This window comes from Lutra lutra, chromosome 16, assembly GCF_902655055.1.
Source record: "Lutra lutra chromosome 16, mLutLut1.2, whole genome shotgun sequence".
Classification (NCBI taxonomy): Eukaryota; Metazoa; Chordata; class Mammalia; order Carnivora; family Mustelidae; genus Lutra; species Lutra lutra.
Genome location: NC_062293.1, coordinates 23237344 through 23255920, shown reverse-complemented (window position 1 = coordinate 23255920; position 18577 = coordinate 23237344). Strand labels below are relative to the sequence as shown.

The 18577-nt window shown below is 55.5% G+C and overlaps 1 protein-coding gene across 7 annotated transcripts in view; it reads left to right on the top strand.

Annotated features, from left to right (window-relative positions):
• ARHGAP23 (Rho GTPase activating protein 23) overlaps positions 1 to 18163 on the top strand; it is a 78976-nt gene extending 60813 nt beyond the window's left edge. For all 7 annotated transcript variants that reach the window (XM_047707240.1, XM_047707238.1, XM_047707236.1 and 4 more), the window contains 7 exons: positions 455 to 528; positions 799 to 888; positions 1710 to 1835; positions 9068 to 9109; positions 9699 to 9795; positions 11889 to 11920; positions 15627 to 18163. In XM_047707240.1, the coding sequence (XP_047563196.1) occupies positions 455 to 528; positions 799 to 888; positions 1710 to 1835; positions 9068 to 9109; positions 9699 to 9795; positions 11889 to 11920; positions 15627 to 16694 (1529 nt within the window). In that variant the 3' untranslated portion in view covers positions 16695 to 18163. The remainder of the gene's footprint in view (positions 1 to 454; positions 529 to 798; positions 889 to 1709; positions 1836 to 9067; positions 9110 to 9698; positions 9796 to 11888; positions 11921 to 15626) is intronic.
• The last annotated feature ends 414 nt before the right edge of the window (positions 18164 to 18577 follow it).

The following is an 18577-nucleotide window of genomic DNA, read 5'->3' as shown; positions in this document are numbered from 1 at the left end:
CTCAGCTATCCTTATGCATTTACTCATCAGATGGATTTTAGAATAAACTTACCATGTTTCCATTTTTTAAAGCTCCCCTTGGGCTTCTTCTGGGGACCTCTTGACCCAGGCGGGGTGGGCGTCTGGAGGCTGAAAGGGCCCTCCCTCTTTCTAGGTAACATTTTCTTCTGACCTTGTGGTGTCTTTGTCCCAGACGCTGGGGCAAGGACCCCTCTTCCAGTATCAACATGCAGCTCGGGTCTTATTGCTTCCCAAACACACACACACCTGGGCTAGCCCAGGTCAGGTGCACCCCCGAGTGTCGCTGTCGTGGATTTGGTCACGTGGACATGAGGCCGCGGAGCTCCCCCCAAACTGAAACAGTCTGGGCCTCCTCAGCTTGGAAGCAGCACCCCCTGAGAGTGGGAAAAGGGACTGCCTCCTGCCTCTCTAAAGAGTCTTCACTGTGTTCTAGACAAATACAATGACTTCATCGAGGCCAATCGCATCGAAGACTCAAGAGAGCGGCTGAAGAGGCTCCGGAAGCTGGTAAGGGGGCAGGGACATCCTTAGGCAAAGGGCAGACTAGGCTGGGGGAGCACCACTGCCCTGCGAGGCCCGGAGTCCAGTGCTGCCAGTTCCTTCTGTGACCTTGGAGAGGCCCTTCTCCCCTCTGGGCCTCAGTTTCTCCATCTCTCCAACAGGGGTGGTTAGAGGGTGGTTTCTAGACCCCCGAGATATGGCAGTGGGAACCCTTGTGGGGTATGATGGAAGATGGGGTGGTCTCACAGCCCCGTGTCCCTTCTTGCTCTCACCCAGATCCGGGATCTCCCAGGACACTACTATGAAACACTCAAATTCCTCGTGGGGCATCTGAAGACCATTGCTGACCACTCGGAGAAAAACAAGGTGGGGGGACACTGGCACGAAATGTGGGGGAAGGAAACATAGAGGGTCCTCTCAGCATACTCTAAGCTCCTCCCAGTCAGATAATCCCAAAGCCCTCTGGGCATGCCCTCCTCCTTAAAGGGCATTTTGTCCCCACCCCACCCCTCTGGGGTTCTCCCCGGGAGAACCATCTCCTGAGTTTCTGAGGGTCTCCCAGAGGCAGAGAGCCACAGTCCCGCTGTGTCTGATGGAAATCAGTCCTTGGATCTAGCTCGAATCCCTTGCATTGCATTTTGCATGCATTGCATTGCATTTTCCTTTTCTTTCTTTCTTTTTTTTTTTTAAAGACTTTATTTTAAGTAATCTCTACACCCAATGTGGGGCTCGAGCTCACAACCCCGGGATCATGAGTCACACGCTCTACAGACTGAGTCAGCCAGGCGCCCCGCATTGCATCTTTATAATCAAGCCTCTATATCTTCTGGTTCTGCAGCAGGGAGAATGAATGGAGCTATAGGAACTCTCCCAGTTTTAAAATACCCTTAGAACCTCCAGCAGGCCCCTATTCTGGGATCTCTCACTGTTAGCACAATGTGGGTGAACAGGTTGGGCACTGCCCTTGGCTGCCAGGCCTAGGGATGAGTAAGGCTGAAATCTGGCCTGTGCTCTACTTACCAGGCATCTCCATGCCCAACAAGGAGGAGGCTATCCCCTAAGCCAGGCATAGCCCAGGATGTGTTTGGGCCTTGGGAGTGAGGGGCCCACAGTGAGGGATGCCTGGGGGACTGGAGGTCAGAGCTCAGGGGGATGTGAACACAGACCTGCTCTCCTCCCCTGCCCAGATGGAGCCCAGGAACCTGGCCCTGGTCTTCGGGCCAACGCTGGTGAGGACGTCTGAGGACAACATGGCGGACATGGTGACCCACATGCCGGACCGCTATAAGATCGTGGAGACGCTGATCCAGCATGTAAGCAGCCATCTCGATCCTGCGCGCCTTGGGGGAAGGACGGGCAGCCTAAGCAAGTGCTCCTGGGATGGCAAATGCCCTTCAGAAGCGATGGGCTGCATTTCCAGACCAAACAGGAATGGAGCCTAGAATTCTTCTTTCAAGGATGTTTCGTCCCTGAGCTTCCAAGATACATGTGAGGGTCAGAGGGCAGAGGAAGGTCAGGGAAGATGCTGCTGGGTTGGAGAGCCACTGGGTGAGTGCAGGGGCACCTTCGGAAGGTGGCCTTCAGGAGAATTGTCCTGGCAGAGACAGGCAGACAGGTGGACAGGTGTAGGGGGTGGGGGCAGAGCTCTGCTTTGCCGGCCCCACTGCAGCTTCGGGTAGCAAAGGGTGATGCCCAGCAGAAGGGAGGGGAATGGGGCAGGGCAGAGCAAGGGGTGAGGCCAGATCCTGCGCTTGTGCTCCCCTATGTTTTGGGCTGGTCTCCTCTTTTCTCATGGCAGCCTGGAGGCACCCCAGCCCCCATCTCTAAGGATTCTGGTTAACGGTCTTTGATGGGACGAGAACCTAGAACAGCCAGCAGGGGGCGCAGGAGGCCTTGGTCCTCCAGAGCCAAACCCAGAACAGCACTGCCCCCTTCTGGGGCATTCAGGGATTTTTTTTTTAATCAATTACAGATTTTGCATTTTTAAATTTCCCTGCTGCCGGTAGATGGAGCAGACCCCCTCCTGCCAGGAGAAATAAGATTGGCAGCTGGCCAGGGCAATGGGGTCCTTGGCCTCTGCAATGTCACAGATGCTTTAGGGAAGGGAAACCAGGTCATGCTACTTCCATCTTACAGATGAGGAAGCTGGTGCTCAGAGAGGCAAAATGACTTGCTCAAAGCCACACAGCTAATAAATGACAGCCCCAGGACTGTAGGCCAGCTTTGTGTGACCAAGGTTTGTGCTTCCCTCTGCCCCTACTGGGGGGTCAGACTCCTGGGTTCATCCTAGAGCTGACTTGGCTGGCCAAGTGAGGTGGGGCGGTAGACTTTGGTCCTGCTGACTGGCCCTGCCTGTTTATTTCCTTTCTTTACTGGGTGGTCAGGGCTCTGAGCCTCAGGAGGAAACATGGAAGCCTGTTCTCAGGCGAACACTGGGACACCAGCCCGGGAGCCCGCTCCAGAGCTGTGACGGAAGCCAGGGCCGAGGGGCAGGGCAGGGATCCTCATGTGGCCTCGGTCTGGGGCAGCTTATCTCCCTTGGAAAAGTTCAGCTCCCCAGCCCAACAGGTAGCCCCTGGAGCCCCCGTGAGTGTGTGCTTTGGGCCAGGCAGTGCGGAAGAGAGGGAGACTGGCCCCACAGTTCCTAGGGAAGCCCCCGGAAGCCCAAGGCCTGTGGTCAGCTGGGGTGCCAGGAATAGCACTCTCTGGGAGAAAGGAGGCCCAAAGTGTGTCCATTTACCTCCCCTACACCCCCAAGAGGGGGTCCCCCAGTCAATGGCAGCCCCTCCTTTGGGCAGGGTGGCCGGAGGAGGAACACATCTGTCTCCTTCGCAGTCGTCTTCCCAGCATTCAGCCTCATGTCTGGCAACATAGTAAACACTCAGGGTTTGTTGAGCGAATGAACAAATGGGTTGCTTTTGAGGTCCTACCCTTCTGGACTTTTGCACTCAGGGATTTGTTCCCGAGCCCTCCTGGAACTGGGGCCTCTCCGTTCTCTGCCTCCTTGGCACTTGGACATAATCAGCCTGGACAGTTGTCAAGGGAATGAGCTCCCCTCTCCCACCCCGAGTCCCCTGGAGTCTATCCAGCCAAGTTTTCCGGTGTCTCTCTGGTCCAGAGCCAGGGTAGTTATGAGTGCAGGCCGGATGGGACTTCGGCAGGGAGCACTCCAGCTCTGGCCCTGAGCCTGTGGCCAGTCAGTGGGTGGTTGAACGTCGCGGGAGACATGACCTCCTGCTGGGTTTCCGGCCGCAGCCGTCACCTGGCCTCCCTACTGGGGGCTCCTGTCCCCCGTGAAACTCTTGGACAGCAGCACTGGAAGGGGCCGGAAGCCACCGAGCCCCATCCTTGTGTGGCACAGCGGGCAGAAATGGGTGTGGAGAGAGACACTGACATGCCCGGGGTCACATAGCATGATCGTGGTGGAGTGGAGGTGCGCAGACCCAGGGGGTCACCTTCCCAGTGGCAAGTCACCAGCCAACCCACGGCCATGTTCACGAAGCCACCTGAAACCCAAACAAAGACAATGTCGAAGCATTTGTTCCTTGATTCACCCAACAAATGTGATGATCCCTCCTGCACACTAGCTCTCACCTCCACACTAGTGACCTTGGGAACCAGATCATTCTTTGTGGGGGGCTGTCCTGTGCATTGGAGGATGGTTAGCAACATCTCTGGCTAGATGCCAGGAGCACCTGTCTGGTTGTGACAAATGCAAATGTCTGTGTTTGCCACATGTCCCCCGGGGGGCCAGGGGCCCAACTCACCCTGGCTGAGAGGCAGGGCCAGAGGGCTCTGGTTCTGGGGCCAGCCGGCCGAGTTCGCCTCTGCCTCTGCTCCTTGCCTGCTGTGCGACCTTGAACGAGTGACTGACTCTCGTCTGCAGAGCAGAGAGAGCGGTCGTGCTTACCTCACGAAGTAGTCGGGAGGCTTCCATGAGTTAATAGCTGTAAAGACCCCGGATGCCCCCTAGCAGCTAGGACTCGGTGTGTGGGTTCAAGATCGCCATGCTTGACCTCACGGGTATTACTCCACGCCTGAGCCCGGCACGCCTGCTGGGACCAAGGGGATGGAAGCCAGGCCCTGCTCCAAAGGAGCGTTGCCCAGGGAAGATGATATTCGTCTTCTGGACTATGGCCAGGGAAGCCCCATGGGAGGACTGGATCCTGCCCCAGGTATGGGGCTGGGACCATGGCGGGGGCTCCCTGCAGTGTCTTCAATGGCCTCAAGGAATTTAGCCAGGCAGGGACAGGAGAACGCATGGCAGGCAGAGGGAACTGGGTGTGCACCAGCTGGCGGGCATTCTTCCAGAGAACTCTGGGCTGCCTGGAAGCCTCCTCCATACCTCTGGGTTCCCACGGCACTTTCGGGCACCCACAAACGCTGGCTTCTCAGGGCTCCTTCTACTCAGCCCATCCCTGGGGACCGCACCTTTTTGTAATTTCAGCTAATGTCTATTATACACTAATAGTATGTTGTACTGAGCGCTTTATGTACAGTGTTTCATTATTTTTAAAAAATTTGAATGGGGGACCGCCTGGGTGGCTCAGTCAGTTAAGTGTCTGCCTTCAGCTCAGGTCATGATCTCAGCTAGGAGTCTGTTTCTCCCTCTCCCTCTTGTGCCTCTCCCCCTGCTTGTGCGCTCTCTCTCTCTCTGTCAAATAAATAAATACAATCTTAAAAAATTAAATGGACAGGGTTGCTTGGGTGAATGTCCAACTCTTGATTTCGGCTCAGGTCATGATCTCAGGGTCGTGATGGAGCGCAACATTGGGCTGCACACTTGGTGCGGAATCTGCTTGACATTCTCTCCCTCCCTGTCCCTCTGCCCAGCCCCTCTCCTACTCACAACCCGTGTGCGTGCATGCTCTCTCTCTCTCTCTCAAGACATTTATTTTTAATGGAGTTATAATTGACATGTGCTATTATATTAGCTTCAGGCGTACAACGTAATGATTCGACATTTGTATATATTGTGAAATGATCAGCACTGTTAAGTCTAGTTACCACCCATTGCCATGCGTAGTTACAGTTGTTTTTCTTGTGATGAGAATTTTTTTAAAGATTTATTTATTTATTTTAGAGGAAGAAAGCGAGAGAGAGCGGGGGGCGGGGCAGAGGGAGAGGGAGAGAGAATCTCAAGCAGACTCCCCGCTGAGCACAGGGCCTGACATGGGGCTTGATTCCAGGACACCGGGCTCATGACCTGAGCAGAAATCAAGAGTCAGACACTTCACAGACTGAGCCACCCAGGCATCCCTTGTGATGAGAACGTCTAAGATTTATTCTCTTAGTAACTTCCAAATAGACAAGACGGTGATATCAACTATAGTCATCATGCTCTGTTACATCCCCATGACTTATCTATTTTGTAATTGGAAGTTTGTACACCTCCTCGGTCCTCCCCCTGCCAACTCCTGGCAACCACCGACCTGTTCTTTCTGCCTCTGAGCTTGGATTTTGTGTGTCTGTTTGTTTTAGATTCCACATATAAGTGAGAGCATATGGTGTTTGACTTTCTCGGTCTGACTTATTTAATTTAGTGTAGTGCCCTTGAGGTCTGCCCCTGTGGTCACAAAGGGCAAGATTTCCTTCTTTTTATGGCTGAGGAGTATTACATTTTATAGGCATACCACATCTTCTTTATCCATTTTTCCACCCATAGACACTTAGGTCAATTCCATATCTTGACTATTGTAATAATGAGCTGCAGCGAACGTCAGGGTGCAGGTATCTTTTCTTGTTGGTGTTTTGGTTTTTTTCCCCTTTGGATAAATACCCAGAAGTGGAATTCCTGGATCATAGGGCAGTTCTATTTTTAACTTTTTGAGGAACCTCCATACTGGTTTCCAGAGTGGCTGCACCATTTTACATTCCCACCAGGAGAGTGTGAGCGTTCCCTCTCCGACCACGTCCTTGCCAACAGTTGGTATTTCTAGTTTTTTTTTTTTTTATAGTAGGGATATGGGATTTCATGTTAATTCTCACCACAATTGTAGAAGTAGATAGTCCTATTATGCCCATTTTGCAGATAAGGAAATAGACTCAGAGAGGTCATTTACCTGAGGTGAACTTGAGCCTGAGACAACTGATTTTAGATTTTGTGTTATTCTTTTTAAAGATTTTATTGATTTATTTATTTGAGAGACAGAGAACATGTTTGTGTGCGCACATGTGTGAGGGGGAGGGGCAGAGGGAGAGAGAGAAGCAGACTCTCCATTGAGGAGGGAGCCCAATGCAGGGCTTGATCCCAGGACCTGAGCTGAAGGCAGGTTAATGCTTAACAGACTGAGGTACTCAGGCTCCCCTAGATCTTGCCTGATTTCTTATTTTCTCTTCTCTTTCTTATTTCTCTTCTGTGCCACTTATTTGGGTTAATAATACGCCTGATTTCGATGAATAACTGAGGTCCATGGCACACGGTCATTATCAACCTGCAAGTCTCCTTGTTCTCCCCTTCATTCCACCCACTCTGCTGCCCCATAGTGACCCACTCTAATAGGTTAATATGTGTCCTTCCAAACCACTTCTTTATGCTTATTTTATTTATTTTTAAACCAATAGTATTTTTAAAAAGACTTTATTTATTTATTTGATAGGAAGAGAGACAGTGAAAGAAGGAATACAAGCAGGGGTAGTGGGAGAGGGAGAAGCAGGCTTCTTGCTGAGCAGAGAGCCCAATGCAGAGCTCCATCCCAGGACCCTGAGATCATGACCTGAACCCAAGGCAGAGGCTTAACCTACTGAGTCACTCAGACTCCCTAAACAGTATTTTTTTTTTTAAGTAATCTCTCTGCCCAATATGGGGCTTGAACTCACAACCCCAAGATCAAGAGTTGCACGCCTACCAACTGAGCCAGCCAGGAACCCCAAATATTCTGCTTGTTTTAATTTCCAGCCAGTGAGTTTAGCTCCTTTGCTTGATTCTAATTTCTGTTACTGTTAGGGCTTAGCTCAGCTATCTTAAGTGTCGTTTTCTGTTTACATTTTCATTTTATTTCTCTTCAGTCTGTCCTACCTTGCTTTGGATGAATTGATTTTTATTTTCCTGATGGGAAAATTACGCAATTTATAAAGCCCGTCCTGTGTTTGATCACACAATTATAACAGCCCATACTTATGTTTCCTTTTCACTGACCTATTTCTAAAGCTCATCAATATCCATTGTCTTCCTTCCACCACATCTAAAAGCCAAGTACCTTTGTGTACTCTCCCCTGTCACTGGTTTCTCCCTCTGTGTCCAAAATCCATCGCATCCTGGAGATACTTTGTTTGTATATGTGCATGAGTGTCCTTTCTTGGATCGACAATGGGCTTTTCTTTCTTTTTTTTTTTTTTAAGATTTTATTTATTTATTTGACAGAGAGAGATCATAAGTAGGCAGAGAGGCAGGCAGAGAAAGAGAGAGAGAGGAGGAAGCAGGCTCTCCGCTGAGCAGAGAGCCCGATGCGGGGCTCGATCCCAGGACCCTGAGATCATGACCTGAGCTGAAGGCAGAGCCTTAATCCACTGAGCCACCCAGGCACCCCGACAATGTGCTTTTCTACGCTACTATCCATCCTTCTCAGAGCTTGTGGCTCCAACCTGGAGTCATTTCTTTACGTGCTCATGTATACAATTAAGAGAGTCTTTGTGTGGTAATCATTTTGATGTCTTAGAATAGCTGTAGTTCATGCTCAAAGTGAGAGTTTAGCAGGGTATAAAAATCTAGGTTCCAAATTCCTACATTCATAGTCCAGCGATACAGCGAAAATATTGTCTTCTTGGGTCTGCTGCAGCCAAAAGTTCTAGCTTACAGCTGACACTTGCTCATTTGCAAGCAGTCTATTTTGTTTTTCAGGAAACTTTTAAGGTTTCATCTTCAAGATTCTCAAATTTCACAAAATATATATTTAAGAGTGGGATTTTTAGTTTATTGTCTATGTTGTTTGGCATTTATGCAAAAACACTTGCCTGCCTGCCCCTCAGGGAACCTCCTAATACGTCCCTCCAGACACTTCTCTTTCCTGGTGGGAGGAGGGGATGCCGCCCCGGGGCAGTGTGGTGCCCACGGTTGGGGAGAGGTACACAGCCCTGACAGCCATGACTGACCTTCTCCCTGCAGTGGCCCCAGCTGGCACTAGATGGCGCCTCTGCCCCCCACTGTACTTGGGAGCCAGCCGCAGTGATGTGCCCTGCACAGTGTCTAGTGACAGCTGGCCCCAAATCTCTCCCTGAGCCGGTCTTCTATCAATCTCAGCCCCCTCCCAGTCCAGGCTGCGTTTCCCTCCCACACTGGGGTCCAGCCTTTTCTCTCCCCCAGGGTTTCTCATAGTCTGTGGAGTTGGGTCCTGGGGTTCATCACTCTCCCTTGAGGACTTCTAGTAACCAGGCAAGAATGAGGTTGTTGAAAAGAGGAGGGACCCTCACCTTGGTGCCCTCTCTTGCCCTGCTCCATCTGACATCTCAGTGGGGTCCTCTGGACTGTGCAGTTTGGGGGACCATGTCTCTGTCTTCCCTCAGCACCTTTCCACATTGAGTTCACTTCCTTTTGTCTCCTCTGCAGTCAGACTGGTTCTTCAGCGATGATGAGGACAAGGGAGAGAGAGTAAGTGATGCGGGGGGAGGGGTGGGTCTGGTCTGAGGTGGGCCCTCATCCCAGGCTGGGGGCGAGGAGAGGGCAGACAGCAAAACTCAAGCAGGGCAAGGTCCCTGTCCTTGGGGCTTCCCAGTCTGGTGGAGGAAACATCGACCCTCTCTTCAGGAGCCTCTAATCTAATGGGAGACACAGTCCCTGCCTTCATGAGCCCCGGGTCTGAGGGGGGAGATATAAGCCTTACCCTAAGGAAACTGAGTCCAATAGCAAAGGTAAACCCTACCTTCCCATCTTACGTGGAAGATACAGGTCTTAGGAAGGTCCAGTCTGATGGGGAAGACACGGCTCCTGCCTTCAGCTGAGAGAGCAGCACCAGCCTTTGGGGTTCAATCAAAGTGTTGGAGAAGGCACAAAATAGCCTAGTGGGGGACATGTAGGACCTGCCCTCAAGAGTGCCTGGCAGATGAGAGAGATACCTGCTGCCCTGGTGAGCCCCAGTCTGATGGAGGAGTCACTGTCCCCGCCTTCAAGTTACCCCAGGTTGCGGGACCACAGTCCAGCCATCTGAGGGCATGCTGGCTGACCCTTCTCCTGTTTGCAGACTCCTGTGGATGACAAGGAGCCTCAGTCAGTGCCCAACATTGAGTACCTCCTGCCTAACATAGGCAGGACAGTGCCCCCTGGAGACCCAGGTTCAGGTGAGTGCAGGGGCTCGGGGAGGAGGGGGCGGGGGTGGACTCTGCATTCTCCAGGGTCCCAGATGCCTGGCCAGATGCCCAGCTTCCCTGCTCTGCCCTAGCGGGGCCCTTTCCTGCCCCCGCCCCCCGGAGACTGGGCTGTGGCAGGGCCATCTCCATTCCAGGGAGGTTCGGCTTGCCTGTGCGCCCGCCTCCATGTCTGCTCAGCTGCCCCCGGGGCTGGTTAGGGGCTTTGTTCGCCCTCCTTCACTGGTTTCCTTCCTGAGCTTTTTAGTTCTCTGGGGCTGTGTCCTTCCGGGCATGTTCCTCTTTTTAATTTTTCTTCCTTTTCTCCTTGCATCCCTCCACCCTCCTCTCTCTTCTCCCTGTGCTCTCCTCCCGCCCCGGACCCTGCCCCCCTTCTCTCCTTCCCCTCCTCCAGCGGACCTGTTGGAGATTTAAAGGGTACAGTGTGGCATTGCGGCCTCGGTCACTAACAGTGGCGGGTGATTATAAGAAGGCTGGGCAGGCCCGAGGGGCAGGCAGAAAGGTCCCAGACTGTGAACACATCGACGTGACATACCAGCTCCCCACGCTTGTTAACAGCTTACCCCCGCCCTAACCCTCCCGGCTGAAGGCCCCTTCTCAGGAGGAAGGAGGCGTTTGTTGGAGGCAGATCCTATCCCCTTGCGGGGAAGTCTGAGCACCGTAGGTTGCCCCCCACATTCCCCAGGCTCTGGCCTTCTCTCTGTGCTGAGCCCGGCTACCTCGGGTTGTCCAGAGGGGGAGTCTTAGCTGGAAAGGGGACCCAGCCTGTCTAGACACAGGGGATGTCACCCCCCCAGAAGCCCCTCTATAGCCACAGCTCCTGCCTCAGTTGCCTCCGAGGGCTGGCTCTTCCTGTGTCTAAAACCAGAACCCTTGGTCATTCAGCCCCTATCTCCTGTTTCTGGGCGCTGAGCCTTGTAGCAGAGCAGCCCCAAGCAGTCCCTCCTTGGCTTAAGGCACTAACTTGTCCCGCCCCATGGGTGAGTTCCCCTTCGTATTTTGATGGCTCCTGTCTCTGACAGAGGCATTGCACAGCACCCCTAGTTCCCAGAGGCAGGCTGAGGAGGGAGCCAGAGGACAAGGTGGGTGGGGGTGGCAGAGAGGAGCCCCCTGTTTCTTCTAATCACCTGCTGCCGCACCCCTGCCCCGTGTGTCTCACTGTGTGGTTGGCCATCTGCTCTTCTCACTGTGTGCAGGGGAGGGCTGGGGAGGAGGGCTCACTTGCTTGCCAGAGAATGTGGATTAACCGTGCCTGCCCACTGCCCCATCAGACCCCAGGAGGTCCTTAGATCAGCCTGGAGAAGACCCTGCCAGGACTGGTTTCTGGTTCCTTCTCTACCCCAGTGATATTAAGGGAGGGGGACCCAAGACCCATGGATGTAACAGTTTCACTCTTCTTCGTAGCTCTGATAATTAACAGGGGCCTTGCCCCATCAGAGCAGCCTGAGCTGGAGTCTGGAGCTGGAACCCAGCAAGGCCCTAAGCACCAGCCCACTCTAGCTCCTGTGTCCCGCCCCCCTGCTGCCTGCCCCTGTACCCCATCCCACACGGGGTCCGCCGTCTTCCTCCTGTCCTGGAGTCGGGGTGGGTGGAGGTAGATGTAGGTCCCACCTGTCTGTGCACTGTGTGGTCTCCATTTCTCCAGAGCATCTGTGACTTGCCGTGTTTCATTGTGGTTTCTGTGGATTGCGTCTGGTATTTGGTATTTTCTCTCCAATGCTTCAGAGTAACAGGGACAGGAGGGGTGGGGAGAGGAACTAGGCCCAAAGAAAAGTCCCCCCTCCCACCCCTTGCCCCTGACCCTGGCCCGTGAGAGTCTAGGGACTGGCAGCCTGATGTCACTTCCTGCCTCAAAGGGAAGTGGTGATTGACATCATTAGCCGCTCCATACCTGTCCCCACAGGAAATGACATCAGAAGCCCATCACACTCCCAGGACCCGGGGAGATCTCAGGTGTCTGAACTCCCCGGTTTCTGAAGCCTCCAAGGAGAGGGAGTTGTGTTCACGAGACAGCCTCCTCCTGCCCCAATTTAACTTTCGTTTTTCTTTCTCGCTCTCCCCAATAGATTCCACCACCTGCAGTTCAGCCAAGTCCAAGGTGAGTGCCAAAGCCATTCCGAAGGCTCTATCCCTGTCCAGGCCAGCCCGCTCTTTGCTTTTGGTCGAGGGAAGGGGGAGAAGTGCTTGTGGCCCCTGAGGAAGGTTGCTGGTCCCTGGGAAGGCAGGTGGGAAGGACTGTGTGTACGAGGTCAGTGGAGAAGCTGCCAACCTTGGCAGTGCTGCGGGAGGTGTCTGGGGGAAGAGAAGGCTCTGGCTTAGGAGTTAGGCGGCCGGGGGTGGGGCGGTGCAGGCAGTGCGCCCAGTGGTCAGAAGCACAGCAGTCCTGGGTCTGAGTCCTGGCTCCAGCGTTCCGTAGCTTCAGGACATCAGGCAAGTTGCTTAACTTCTTTGTGACCCTCACTTCCTCACCTGTAAATGAGGCCTGGTATTTATCCCCATAAATGGGGATATGGGAACCAGCAGATATGTTTGCTGCAAGTAACTAGGTTTTTTGGAGAGCGCAAAGCAAGCAGAAGGAAGGAAATAATAAAGACAAGAGCATCAATCAACGAAATTGGAAACAGTTGAGAAAAATCGATGAACCCAAAGCTGATTCTCCGAACCAGTCCTCACAGTCAGCTAGTCCTGCTTGCTCCAGAGCCTGGCCTCTGATACAGAGCGCGTGAGGCCAGCACGGCTGTCCAGCTGTTAGAATAGAGCTGGATGGCCAAGGGGGTTGTCTTAGTCAGCATGGGCTGCCGTGACAAATGCCACATATGGGGTGGCTTACAAAACACACATCTCTTTTGTCACAGTTTTTAAGGCTAGATGTCTAAGATCAAGGTGTCAGCATGGTCAGTTTCTGCTGCGAGCTCTCTTCCTGTCTTGTGGTTGGCCGCTTTCTCGCTGTGTCCTCACAGAGCAGAGAGAAAGCAATCACACATGCTCCCTGGTGTCTCTTTGTGTCACAGCACTAATGCTGCCATCAGGGTGTGACTGCCTTCCCTCCCAAAGGCCCTGTCTCCAAATACACTAGGGGTCGGGGCTCGCTTTGGCAGATGGATTCGGGGAGAGGGACACAATTCTGTCCGCAGTAGTGGGTGAAATCACTAAACTTTGGTGATCAAACCAGACTCATTTTGGTCTGGGTCTCAAAGCACTGGCCAGGTCCCAGTGAGCCCAGTGTGCCCGACACCAAGCAGGTGCTCATTACATATCAGATGAATGTAATAGGTTGCGGGGGAGCCTGGGGGGCCAAGTTGGTTAAGCGTCCGACTCTTGATTTCGGCTCAGGGAAATTCTTGATTTCGTGATCTTGGGGTCGTAAGATAGAGCCACATGGCGGGCTCTGCACTGGGCATAGAACCTGTTTGGGGGTCTCTCTCTCCCTCTGCCCTGCTTGCATGCTCTCTTGCTCTCTCAAACAAACAAACAAACAAAAAAGAAAGAAAGAAAAAGAAGAATGTCCTGGACAGAAAGAAAGAAGGCTGCTTTAATCTAGGACAGAGGTCCCTGCAGCCTCTCCACAGAACTTCTGACTGCACACCTGTGGGCGCTCACCCCGTCAGAAGACTGTGTAATGGGGAGCAAGTTCATTACTGTGACCCGAACCCAGCTCCATGTTACTTCCACCCATTTGCTCCTGCTCGCCTCCTGGCTTCCCAGGGCTGACCTCTTGACCTTTCTGTACGTGTCCTGACCTCTGCCTTCCTGGAAGGGACCATTGCGACCCCACTGCTTCTACAGCTAGCAGGGAGAGAGGATATTTGATCGGGTGGTCCTAGTGGCCTCTCAAGTCTCTCTGAGAGCATCGGCCAGTCGAAGTGGCACTGACCACCCTGTGCCTCGGGGCGATCACATCGTGCTGCCCCAAGGCCCAGCTCCAGGGATTGCCTTCGGGAGCCCTGTTGATGGCCACGGCCAGGGAGCCCCGTGCCTCTGAATCCTGACTGCCTGGCACGTGTTGGCTTTCTCAGAAGCAGCTCATGTGAGAGAGAGCACGTAGGTTGCGGGGGGGCCACGCAAGGCATCTCTGGGTCTCCATTCAGTATTACGCTGTGGCTGAAGCGGGCGGTGGCTTTGGAGGAGGGAGTCACCGAGCAGGCCATTCCAGCCCAGCAGGGGGAGCAATTCCAGCCTCTGCGTCTTGCAGGGCCTCCTGTATCAAAGGGACTGCCTTCATCCCTTTGTCCCTTCACTTGACATTTACTGAACGCCTGCTATGAGCCAGGCATGGCGCTAGGGGTCAGGGATGCAAACAGAAATAAGCCACAGACCTTGCTCTCAAGGAACTCAGAGTTTGATGCAGATGATGTGGAAACAGGTCCATCCTGATGGGAGAAGAGCAGGTGCAGCTGTGTTTTCAAAGGACAAGGCGAGGTCTGCGAGGTGGCCGCATGGAGGACTTAGAGCTCACCCGGCAAGTAGGGTGGGCTGGGGGGCAGCGGCTAAGGGCTGCCAGTGTTAAAATGCAGGGGGGTCTTGCAGGTGGGCATCGCCCAAGTGAAGGCTGTGTTGGGGTTGGGGTTGGGTTAGGGAAGGCCCTAGGCTGGGAAAGTTGGGACCAGATTGTGAAGGGCCTTGTGTCTGGGCTTCATTCTGGTGGGGGTGAAGGGGCCCTGCAGAGTGTGGCGGTGATCAGACTCCCACCTAGTCTTAGAAGGGCTGATTGCTCTAGAGGATGAGGGACTGGGGTAAGGGAAGGGTAGAGGTGGGGAGTCCTATAAGGAGAGGGCAGAAAGGTCCAGAGAAGGCAGAGTGAAGTCCTGGAAAGAGGATGGTGAGGATGGGCTGGCTTTGGGAGTCACTTCGGGAGAATCGAGAAGAAGCAGGGGAGAGGCAGGAGGCAGAGAATCCCCTCAAGGTGGGGAACATGAACGCAGGTGTCTTGGAGATCGGGGGTAGGGAGCATAGTTCAGTTGGAGATAGGAGAGTTTCGGGTGCCTGCAGACACTTTGCTGGAGACGGATTTGCCGTTGGAAGAAGAGTTCTGGGGTTCAAGGGATAGTTGGGTGTTGGCCAGTGGCGGGCAGCATGGGATCTGCTGGGGCACCACGGAAGGCTAGGACCAGAAAACACCCACAGGATTTAGCAGCAAGAACGGGCAGGAAGTTGCCCAGTGTGGGGTTGGGAATCACTGTTTTGGAGCAAATTCGTGTGGCCACTCCTGGCAGCAGAGCTGGTGGTTGGATTGATGTAGGGCTGTGGGTTGTGGGTGGCACACTGATGGACTGGCTGAAATGCCAGCCCGTGGGCTGCTGTTGGGAAAGGGAAGTGAACTTGGGCGGATTGCCCTGGAGAGGCCCATACATACGGAGTAGGTGCAAAGGCAGGTTTCCCAAGTGGGAGTGAGTGGCGGTGGAGGGGGTGGAAGCCGCGGTCGGAGGGAGGTGCCTGCCAGGGTCTGAGGATGATCACCCAGGACAGTCTCTGTGAAATGGGTTCAAACTGTCAAGTGTATTCCCTCTCGAGAGGCTATTATCACCAGAGCCGCGTCCACAAGGATTTCTCTAGCGCTGGGCATGGGGAACGGAGTGGAAGGTGAGCGGAGGTGAGGGACCCGCTCCCAGCTCACAGGAAAGAGCGGAGAGTCTGGACTGAAGCCAGAGCGGGTGCTGAGGGTTGGCCGGCTCCCGAGTGGGTAGTGACGCTGCTGCCGGCACTGCAGTCTGGGAAGAACGGTCCCGAGGCCGCCGGGGGAGGGAGCGTGAGGCCGGACCCCGGTGCGGGGGCGCCTCCTGCATTCTGGCCTGTCTCCTGCGCAGGGCTCGTGGGCCCCCAAGAAGGAGCCGTACGCCCGGGAGATGCTGGCGATCTCCTTCATCTCGGCAGTCAACCGCAAGCGGAAGAAACGGCGGGAGGCGCGGGGGCTGGGCAGCAGCACCGACGACGACTCGGAGCAGGAGGTGCACAAGCCCGAGGCGCCGGCGCCGGCGCCGGGGGCGCGGGACCAGCCGGAGGGACCGCTGCTAGGCGCCGCCGACGCCGCCGCCGCCCCCGAGGCCCCCGGCCGCCTGAGCCCCCCGGCTGCGCCGGACGAGCGGCCGGCCGCGGACACGCGCTCCATCGTCTCCGGCTACTCCACCCTGTCCACCATGGACCGCAGCGTGTGCTCGGGCGCCGGGGGCCGGCGGCCGGGCGCGGGGGACGAGGCGGACGATGAGCGCAGCGAGCTGAGCCACGTGGAGACGGACACGGAGGCCGGCGCGGGGCCCGGGGGGCGACCGGCGCGCCGGCCGTCCTTCAGCTCGCACCGCCTCATGCCCTGCGACACGCTGGCGCGCCGCCGCCTGGCCCGAGGCCGCCCGGAAGGCGAGGGCGCGGGCGGGGACACGGGCGCGAGCGCGGGGCGCGGCGGGGTGCGCGCGGCGGAGCCGCCGGGCTCGGCCTCGTCCAGCAGCCAGGAGTCGCTGCGCCCCCCGGCGGCCGCGGCGGTGGCGGCGCTGGGCTCGCGGCCGTCGCGCATCGAGGCGCTGCGGCTGCGCCTCCGCGGCACTGCCGACGACATGCTGGCCGTGCGGTTGCGGCGACCACTGTCGCCCGAGACGCGGCGGCGCCGGAGCAGCTGGCGGCGCCACACGGTGGTGGTGCAGAGCCCGCTGACCGACCTCAACTTCAACGAGTGGAAGGAACTGGGCGGCGGCGGCGGTCCCTCAGAGCCCGCGGGCCCTCGGGCACACAACGACAACAAGGACTCAGGCCTCAGCAGCCTGGAGTCCACCAAGGCGCGGGCCCCGTCGTCCGCGGCCTCGCTGCCGCCCGGGGACCCGGGGGCCCTGCAGAGCCAGCCCTCGCGCCGCTCGGCCGCCTCGCGCCTCCATCAGTGTCTGTGACCAGCCCCCCTCCCCCCACCCGGTTCCCCTCCCCCAGTCTTCTATGGCTTGCGCCTCTTCTTTCGTCCCCCCACCCCACCCCACTGCGTCTGGCGCTGCAGGCCGCGTCTGTCTAGTTTGTGTGCGGGGATCGGTAGGAGGTGGGCCGGCTAGAAGGCCTGGCTGAGCGAGGCGGGGGCGGGAGGGGACCCCGGAGGTAAGGGGAGGGGGACACTGGAGGGGACAGGCTGCTGGGGGCTCGGTGACAGAGTGGGCCCTTCTGGGCCCTTCTGTGTCTGCACTTAGAGACCCCTGTTGGCCATGGGATGCGGATAGGGAACCGCCAAGTCTCAGACTAAAGGAAAGACGCGGGGTGATGCTGGCTCTCGGCTCCTTTCCTCTGCCCCTGCCATTAGCTCCTAGCTCCTTGCTGAGGGGAGTGTATATCTGTCCGGGGAGAGGAGATGGAGGGTGTCCACGGGGGAGGGAGAGCCTGTGTGGCAGTGCGCTAGTCACCGTCAGAAGGTGTTTTGGTAGCAACTTCTGCCACTCCTGCCCCCTTCGTTCCCCCACCGGCCACGGCCACACCGCACACATCACAGCGGGGCTCCCTACCTTTGCTGCCTCGGGGATCCTGCCCTCTGTTGTTTGTCAGAGCCGGGGAAGGAAGTCAGGGCCACTCCACAGAGGCAGGACTGAGACTCTTCCCAGGCTTACTCCCCTTACCAACTTTTTGCCAACCTGGAAACCACCCTCACTAAGTGTGTTGACCATGGGGAGCTAGCTGCCAGTGCCCCCCCCCCCAACCTCCCTTGCCTGCCTTGTCCTTCTTCCAGTTGTGCCTGCATCTTCCACAACTCAGGCACACAGACCCCACCTTCTTCCCTGGAGGGGGCGTAGGAAACATCCCTGGTGTCTCATTCCCTCTCTTTCTCTCTCTCATTCTCCTTCCCTCCCTCTTTCTCACACACCACACATACATACACACCACACACACACACTGATTTATGGGATCTGAGCTGGGCTGTTCCTTCAGGATGGGCGGGACCCAGCCTCCTCTTCTCCCCACACTCTGTAAATAGACCTCAGACCACCAGGCCTCCCCACACATGCCCTCACTTATTCCAGGGAAGCCTGGGCGGGGTTGTGAACCCCATTGCCACGTCTGTCGGTCCTCTTGTTTTATGCAAAGATTTGCTGTAAAGTAGATTTCTCTCTCCTCCCTCCCTCATCCTTTTATTGTAAATATTGTCTCTAAATGTGTAACATATTATAAAGAATTTATAAGGATTTTTAAAGATGTTTTGCTCATTTAAAAAAGTGTTGTAACAGTGTTGGATAAGCCTCTGGCCCCACGTACGCATGTCTCCTTTCACTGTGTCCTTGACACACCTCTCTAGGCGACAACTAAGATTTCCTGCTTCTGAAAAGTCCTGTCTTAAAAGTATAGTCTCTATCTTGGAAATAAATGGCCTTCCTTGAGGCACGAATCAGCTGTGTGGCTTGTTTCGGAAGGAGGGAAGGGGGACGGAGGGAAGGGCAGGAGTGGGGCTGGGTTGGGGAAGGGGGATGGGGCTGGACTGGGGGCACCTATGCCTCCTGCTGGCTCTGTGGGTATCCTTGGGGACTCGTATGAGCAATGACATGGGAGCAAAATACAAGCCTGAAGGGTGGCTGACGGTCATTGCTGCAAGAGGTTTCCATGTGCTTTCTGGATTCCTCCAGAGGCAGGGTAAATGCCCACCATCCTCCTTCTCAAGACCTTCAGAATGGTCCAGAGCTGCTGCCCAGCAGACAGGAAGCTTGGGCAAGACCCAGGCCACTGATAGGCCCATCCTGACCCCGGGCATCACTCCAGGCCCAGGCAGTATATCCAAGGAGAACAAGAGTGGGTTTTACCCATT